General features: G+C 35.0%; 1 protein-coding gene across 7 annotated transcripts; it reads left to right on the top strand.

Moving 5' to 3' along the window:
- The first annotated feature begins 208 nt into the window (after nucleotides 1–208).
- On the top strand, nucleotides 209–5,566 carry LOC132151362 (cordon-bleu protein-like 1). Of its 7 annotated transcripts, none has more exons than XM_059559469.1 (9): nucleotides 209–369; nucleotides 1,437–1,679; nucleotides 1,778–1,884; nucleotides 1,974–2,172; nucleotides 2,445–2,550; nucleotides 3,335–3,450; nucleotides 3,732–3,944; nucleotides 4,569–4,683; nucleotides 4,893–5,566. In XM_059559469.1, the coding sequence occupies exons 2-9, from the start codon at nucleotides 1,629–1,631 to the stop codon at nucleotides 4,904–4,906; spliced, it is 921 nt and encodes a 306-aa protein (XP_059415452.1). In that variant the 5' UTR covers nucleotides 209–369; nucleotides 1,437–1,628; the 3' UTR covers nucleotides 4,907–5,566. The 7 variants fall into 7 exon arrangements, with proteins under 7 accessions (XP_059415452.1, XP_059415447.1, XP_059415451.1 ...); XM_059559464.1 differs by having other exon boundaries at nucleotides 1,784–1,884; nucleotides 2,445–2,670; nucleotides 4,893–5,559; XM_059559463.1 differs by having other exon boundaries at nucleotides 210–369; nucleotides 1,458–1,679; nucleotides 2,445–2,670; nucleotides 4,893–5,556.
- The last annotated feature ends 2,475 nt before the right edge of the window (nucleotides 5,567–8,041 follow it).

Raw genomic sequence — 8,041 nt, 5'->3', positions numbered from 1 at the left:
CATTTATTGACATAAATTGATAATTAATCAACTTATTAACAAACAAAATATATCTTTGTCATATATTGCTCCTCAACAAAATGTTTTTCTATTAGCGTTTTAAGTACAATCGAACTCGTGTCAACTTAATAGCCTAAAACCAGAATGTTATATCACTGTCTTTCTCTCACGCGCGTGCACACACAGGAAACAGATTTGTTGATGTCACAGCACTCGGCATTTCCATAAGGTAGACTTCTGACAACACTATTGGAGGATTACCAAAGCTGGTCTTTGCATCCACTTGTTTCTTTGGTCATTAAGCCCTCCTTTTGTTTTCAAAGGCAGATGTTGGAAGAACCCCCTTATTGAGCGCTGAAGATAAGTAAGGTACAGGTGCCACACACTGCGTAATTGTGTCCTAAACTTTAGTGCGCGTCGGTGAGCTACTTATAGTACTTAAATGAATCCTGCTACGATATAACAAACCTTTTAAGGTTGTGAATGTATCGTAAGTCTTAAAATTACACAAACGAAGATTTAAATGAGCATGTATGGGTGTCTCCGTATATAAGAACCAAATGTGTGTTTCTGTGAGTCCTTACTGAACATTGGATGGTCACATGCGTTTGGCGTTTCATTAGGCGATTGTCGCGTTCGTTCTCATGGGAAATACGCGTGGGTTGATGTGCATTTCTCTTCTTTGCCCCGATGATCAGCGGGATTTGGTTTTGGTTTTTAATGACACGATCAACAAACTGGTTAAAACAGTGCCTTATCAGAACTTATCAACCTTTAAAACCTTGATTTGTGTGATTGTGTTTTAGACACATAATAATATTAATAAAATAAGTTAAAGATTTAAAAAAAAACAGGTCTGCAAATTTCAAACTAGTTTGGCAACAAATATTGGTTTGTAGAAGAAAATATATTTACTTTTATTGTTAAAGGGTTGAATGGTTTGATAATCATAATCCACACGATAACTTTTGTGAAATTTATTTGATCCAAAATACAGTAAAACAGTAATTGTGAAATAGTATTACAATATAACGTAACTGTTTTAATGTATTTTAAAATGTAGTTTATTCTTGTGATGGAAAAAGTTTAATTTTTAGCAGCCATTACTTCAGTCTTCGTGTCACGTGGTCCTTCGGAAAATACTTTAGTGTTATTTCAATTCAGTTCTATGCATCCTTGCTAAATAAAAACGATTATTGAAAGATCACCAAACTTTTGAGCTATAAGGTATTATTTACTTTGCTGTGTTGGAGGTTGTGAAACAAATGTGGCACACAGTTATATGCACATTAATATTATTAAAACTAAAATGATAATATACATTTCAACAATTAGGGGCTTAGTGGCAGTTGATGTGTTGAAGATGAACAAAAGTTTGTTTACGTTAATACTAAGCTAAAACATCACAGGAAATTGCTCCGATCCATGTCTAACAGAGCCCACAGCTGAAAAGTCAGTAATTGGAACATATCTGGAAACTTCCCCTGCACAGCGGTTGCTGAGACACAGACAGGATTTAAACACAAGTTGGAGATGTGATTCATCACAAAGCATTCTTCCATGAGTGTGTACCAGTGGATGCCATAATTGTCTCTGTTCCAAAGAACTACTTCCAGAAAGGCAAATCCATGAGTGATTGTATCCAGATGGGATCTCATATTATTCCTACTTGGATAAATGTATGGTGTTCCAATTGAATGACCCATCAATTTATTTATTGTTTAGCTTCATCAATAGGAAAACTAAAATCTACAGTGTCATCTATCTTTCATACTAGCTACAGAACACACCTATGGATCCCAAAGAAGATCTCGTGGACAGGGACATCACTCTGACTGTACTACTCCCAGGAGGACAGGAGACCACATCCACAGTGCATGGAAGGTGAGCGAGAGGGAAACAATAAAGGTGATTTTGCACGTTTTCACCAATTCTGGTCATATTTTAATTCCCTTGTGTGTGCGCGCTTGCAGTAAACCAGTTATGGATGTTCTGGTTACACTGTGTGCTCAACACCATCTCATTCCATCAGAGCATGTCATTAAGCTTATTTCCACAAATCAAAACCACGTCACTTTCAAACCCAGCTCCATGATTGGCTCGCTTGAATTTGAAAGAGTTGTCCTGCAAACTAAAGGATGTGATAACAAGAAGAAACCTCATGTTCCTGTGGTAAGTCTGATTGAAAGCTTAATAATTGTATCCATATTGTATCTTAATAATTGTATTACCATATCATCTTAAAATTTAAATTTTAGTGGGTTTTGTCAAATATCAAGCAATTAATCTAGGATTTAGATCCTTATGGTGCCTAAAACAAGTGTATCTTGCTGAGTCTGAATTGTCATACTTTCATAGTAGGTCACCCAGGTGTTGGGCACAGGGTCTTAAGTCACCTTGAACCTGTCATAAAAAAATGTAACTCTAAAAATTGAATTTTCCAGGCAACAGTTCGTCTTCTGATAAACTACAAGAAGTCCCATAAGGCAGTAGTACGGGTCAATCCTACTGTGTCGCTGGCTGAGCTGATGCCCACAGTCTGTGAGAAGTGTGAGTTCGACCCTAATACCAGCATCTTACTGAGGACATATCAATCAGAGGAACCTCTGGATCTAACCCAAACACTCAGTGACTATGGAATCAGGGAGCTGTATGCCAAAGACATTAAAGGTTAGAAAAAAAAAAGAAAGAAAAATAGGGCAGTGTACAGGCACTGTAGTGACACTGTGGCAATGTTGCATACTGTATGTCATTAATTTCAAAACACCATACAATGTGCAGTACATACTGTGTGCGTTTAGTACACAATATGGGTCTCATTAAATTAATAATTGCATGAATTATTCAGTAATTTCACAATTTGTGATTAATTAGCAAATTTCTGTTTGCACAGGCACATTAATTTGTTTTTAACTTCATTATTATGTAATTTATTTTGGAGTATCACAAATGAGTAACCACAATTCTCACATTCCCACAATTCTCATTTCCATTAAACACACCCAAACCATCTCCATATTCTGCTTACTACACAACCTTTTATTTTTTTATGCAGAGAAAACATGTAGTTGTTAAATTTTTATTACAGTTATTTGTATGAAAGTTATTAATGAATCATAATTTATCAAAATCGATACATGCATAGATTTCACACACAAAATCATAAAAATACACAGTTAGTGAACGAGACCCCATGTTTATGATTTTTATCTGTTTGCATTACATATTTAAATATGTGAATGAAGTAATATTAATTATATACGTCTTGCAGTTTATTTATCTATTTTATTTTTCATTTTATTTTTTGAACTAAGGCTCTTTTGTGCTTGTCCAGGTGGTGATGAAGAAAAGAAATCCTCAGTCAAAGAAAAGAAACACAGAGAGAAGGGAAACAAACATTTCTTTGGATTATTCAAGGACAAGAAAACATCGGAGCAAGTTTGTACACCTGTCAGTCTGTTTGGTTTTGCAATCTGTGCAACCTTTGTCATATTTAGGAAATGATGGGGGGAAATATCATAACCAAACTGTAACATTGTAAAACACTTGTGCTGGTCCACCCATCTGTCTCTGCATCCGTTTATCTCTCAGCTTTCCTTTACATCTCTTCATCTTGTCTCATGTTTTTGAAAATTGCATATAGAAAAAATATACATTTTCTGTATCGTAATATTTAACTTCTTTCAACATATTCAGTGATTTATTTATTTTTCTCTCTTCTTCTTCTACAGGCTGTGACTGGCAGTGTTCCTGAACGGAACAGGCAATGTGCGGACAGGGTGAATGGTGTTAATGGCCACTTAACCTTACCCAGGGTCACTGCCGACATGCCAAAGAAGAGACGAGCTCCTCGGCCTCCTTTGACGGTGTCCCAGAATGTCACTTATGGACTTTACACCAGAGATTTTTCTGATCTGTCAAAGAGTGACTCTTCTGGAAAACAGGTAGGATTGCTTTGGTAATTTGAATTATTATTTTTTTTTATATTCTTATTTTGCATAAATAAATAAATGTGTATGTATATATATATATATTAGTAATTTTAGTATTCCAGGTTTTTCATCAAATATTTATTTTATTTCAGCTTTATTTCATGTAACTAAACACCTGGCTAAGTATTAAAGAAAAATAGTACATTTGTGTATGGATTTCTGCAGTATATACAGTGTATTGCTCATAATATTCAGATTTTCTTTGTGCTTGGAATACTATATAGACCTACTTTATTTGCCAAAAATATAGTATATAACAAGAAAACAGAATTAATTACAGTATCCCACAGTGCAATGCACTCAGTTTGACCCACAATGCCCATTGTGATGACTGAGCTTGTAATAACAGCTGCAATTTTTAACATCTTATATTTTACTCATTACTTGATTGCCAAAATTGTAGACAATTTCAAACAGAATTTAATTTAACAACAAATGAAACTACAGTGTAATGAGGTTGTATAAAAATAAAACGTATAATGTATACTGTTCCACTTTAAGTATTTATTATGCTGTACACATTAAGCCCTTTGTTATTATTTAATTCCAAACATGACCTCACTGTGCTTTGCTCAGGGTCAACTCAGTCGTATCTCATCCACTGAGTCCTCCCTTAAAAGGTCTAAACGGAGAGCTCCGCTTCCACCTCCACTATGTGATGGCCCCACCCCGTCCGATTCAGATAACAAAGGTATGCATTCATTCTTGTTCTTTTAATTTTCTGTGTTTAAGCATTTGTGAATACTTGTGTGCATGCTAGTACTGGTTTCCTAGATGCCAAGTATATGCAGTTTCAGCATAGAATCAAGCTTGAACAAATGTAAGAAAATATTTTATTTGTCTGTACTTGCCAACTCTGTTGGATTAATTATTTGTTTTTGTTTTACACTGTACTACCAGGAGGGGGAGCCTAACAGGCAGCGCAGTCTCCTTTCCTCCTCCTCTCCGCTATGCATGCTTCTCCGTTCCTGCTTTCATTGGTGACAGGCTATATGTTCTCTGTGTCTTAACTTAGCCTCCATGTCTTATGCACGTTCACTGAACTTAAGTTCTTGTTGAGTCTTGTTCTGTTGTTTAATTGGCTTCCTTGCTTTATGCCACTCCCTCTTGCTTTAAACTGTAATGGTAAGTCTTTTTCACCTTGTTAGTTAGTGTAGACAATGTAGTATTCTGGAGGATAAAGGAATGCACACCCAGGTCAATAACAGTGAGAGTCAATTTATGCCTTAGACCGATGGATTTCATTATTGTTTGTAGGTTCTAATGTTTTTAATATAAAGTTATTTCAGTGTTTGTGTAATCTGTAGCACTTTATCACAATTATTGTGCCTTGATTTTGAGCCACGGCTCCCAATATGGTTGTAATCAGTGTTAGATATTTTTATCTATGTAACTGCGGTTCAGATTAATTTAATTCAATGTATTTTAAAAAAAAATGTTGGGTTAATTAGGGATGCTTTAACGAGTTCATCTTAAATTATTCAAAATTCAGAAATTCCAAATGAATTCATCAGCCACAAATAAATCTACATTTTTAATTAAAGCTGTTTAGTTTTGCTTTTTGTTATATTAATTTTAATGTTATATTTGTTCATTGTTGTTTGTATATTGTTATATTTGTTGCATTGTTTGGTTTTTGCTGTTTTTTTTTTTTTTTTTTTTTTTGCCAAATTAACTTTTGCAATTCAATTTAATAATACTGAATCATATTTGAATAAATTCAATAAAAATGCATATTGTATGCTGTGCATTTTTATTTTTATTTATTTATTTTTTTCAAGGTGCTATATTAGTGATGTTTTAGGTTGCAGATGAGATGGTTTTACAAATAAGCACAAGACACACTCAAAACACTTGTCTTTGTCATAAGACTGTTTTGCTTCAGTGGAGGAAGCTCAAGGGAACTACTAGAGTTCAGACAAATACAGAGCTTGCATTGCTGGCCACTGCCCTGCAATTGCTAAAGTTATAAGTGAACTTGCAGAATCTCTGCAGGCACGGCAACAGATAACCTAAACTTCTATTAAGTATGTTCATTTCTTAATTTGCACTTCCTTAAATATATAGAGTAAGAATTTGCAACTTAAAGATGTAGAGTACCAATGTATTCATCTACAAAACATGGAGATTAAAATCACTTCAAAGAGGCCTTGGTAATCTAGAACATCTAGGCAGCACAATGAACAATCTAGAACTACAGTAAAAGAGGGCTAATCCTTTAGAACTTGCTGATAGATCACCAGTCAATCCGAATACACATCCCGTGGAGCAAGAGGAGAGGGGAGAGCATGCTTTGGGGGAAAATGATTGGGTAGAAGAGGAGAGGAGAAGGAAGTTTCTAGGTGGTGATGATGGTATGAAAAAATGTGATGTTTGGGGAAGGATTCAGAAAGAATTCACAAACACTCAAGAAGAAAAAACTATGGAAGAAATAGTCTTTCAATCACCTCCACCATCTGTCTGCTGGGATGAGAATAATGGAGAAAATGAAGAGGATTTGAGCGAGCAAGACCTGTGATGAAGACCTTGAACAATGGGAAAACTTCAACTCAATCCCCTTATTCACAATACGCCACACCAAAAGCCCACTCTCCCCAAACTAACACTGATCTGAACATCTCTAGGGCTGAAAACAATTGCAGCTCTGATCCTGAACCTCACAGAACCTTTTTTATCTAAATCATATTTAAGCTTTGACCCCTACCCTCCTGCAACAGTGTCTCTTTTAGACTTGGCTGTATTTCAGAAGGCTAAGTGCTCCAAACCAGGGCTGGATCCCAACTGCTCCAGTAGACGGAAACTGCCTGTGCACACACACAGTGAGTAAACTGATTAAAGACATTACTGAAATATTAATAGAAGAGTATTCATATTAATAAGAGGGTGAAGATTTTTATGTTTGTTGTCAATTATAAACAGTAATTGCCAAATTACATTGATGTCCTTGCATTGCATTTTCAACCAACTTGTTGACACCCATGTTTAATGAAGCTTCTTGGGCTGAAACATACACCATTCAAAAGTAACTGCAAAACTGACAACTGAGAACTGGGAACTGTACATTCCCATTTATAGTGTTGCAAAATATTTGAAAATTCAAATAAATGCTAAACTTTTAATTCATCAAAGAAGCCTTTGACCAGTAGTTTGTTTTGTCACCTTCCAGGAAAGTTAACAGGATGAAAAGGATGTTAAGGCCGCTTTCAGATGTATTGGTTAGTTAACATTAAGAAACACAAGAGAAAGGTGTGTCTGGGTCAGCAATGAGTTATATACATGTGATTTGTAATGTAAATGATGTCTGAGACTCATTATGTCATTAGTCTCTTTATTTAATGGGCATCTTCCTTCCTCTAAGCAGTGTGTCAGTGTTTTGTACTGTATGTCTTTATGAAATTAAAAATGATGACTCATTCTAATAATCTCAACAGAACATGTAACTTCCATCACTGATGATGGAGTAAGTGTATGTTTTGTGCACAACCATACAATGTACTGCATGTGGCTTTCTGAATGACTGACATGGGCTAAAAATGGACCTGGATCTGGGTTTCAAACCTGGCTCTAGAAAATATATAACTGCCAGTATGAGTCTTACTGAACAGGAGGACACACTATATTAAACTGCTATATTAAAACTGCTCCTATTTCTTATCACAAGGTTATTTGATTGTGTTTTAACATCATGAATATTTTGGATGATGAAAAACATTCTAAAAATATTTACCTGTATTTTCCTGTTTTGTTTAGTTTTTTTGATGACTGATTTTCACAGATGCTTTCAGAAGAGAGTACTTTTCCAGCCTTTTAATTGACTTTAAACTTTGCCCCCAGTGAATACACTTGAGGTAAAAACATGCATGTATTAATATGTGTACAATTTTGTATATTAATGAAGGCTTATATTGCTGAATTGAAGATTTTTTTTCCATAAATAACAGTTATTTTTAAACTTCAGCCAAAGTGTTTCATCATTCAGATTTCGAGAAAAATATAAAAGCATAGACAGAGTGGGTGATGCTGTGATGTTAAAGAAATAGTTCTCTCAT

The sequence above is a fragment of the Carassius carassius genome, chromosome 10, assembly GCF_963082965.1.
Source record: "Carassius carassius chromosome 10, fCarCar2.1, whole genome shotgun sequence".
Classification (NCBI taxonomy): Eukaryota; Metazoa; Chordata; class Actinopteri; order Cypriniformes; family Cyprinidae; genus Carassius; species Carassius carassius.
Note: the sequence above shows the minus strand (reverse complement) of the source record. Positions and strands in the feature narration are given on the sequence as shown.

Excerpts from the sequence above, each read along its gene's own strand:
- LOC132151362 (XM_059559463.1), top strand. The coding sequence starts at position 1,629 with ATGAGTGATTGTATCCAGATGGGATCTCATATTATTCCTACTTGGATA. Across the intron at positions 1,680-1,777 it reads TTATTCCTACTTGGATAAAT|CTACAGAACACACCTATGGA; the intron begins GTATGGTGTTCC and ends CTTTCATACTAG. Across the intron at positions 2,671-3,334 it reads GTATGCCAAAGACATTAAAG|GTGGTGATGAAGAAAAGAAA; the intron begins GTTAGAAAAAAA and ends GTGCTTGTCCAG.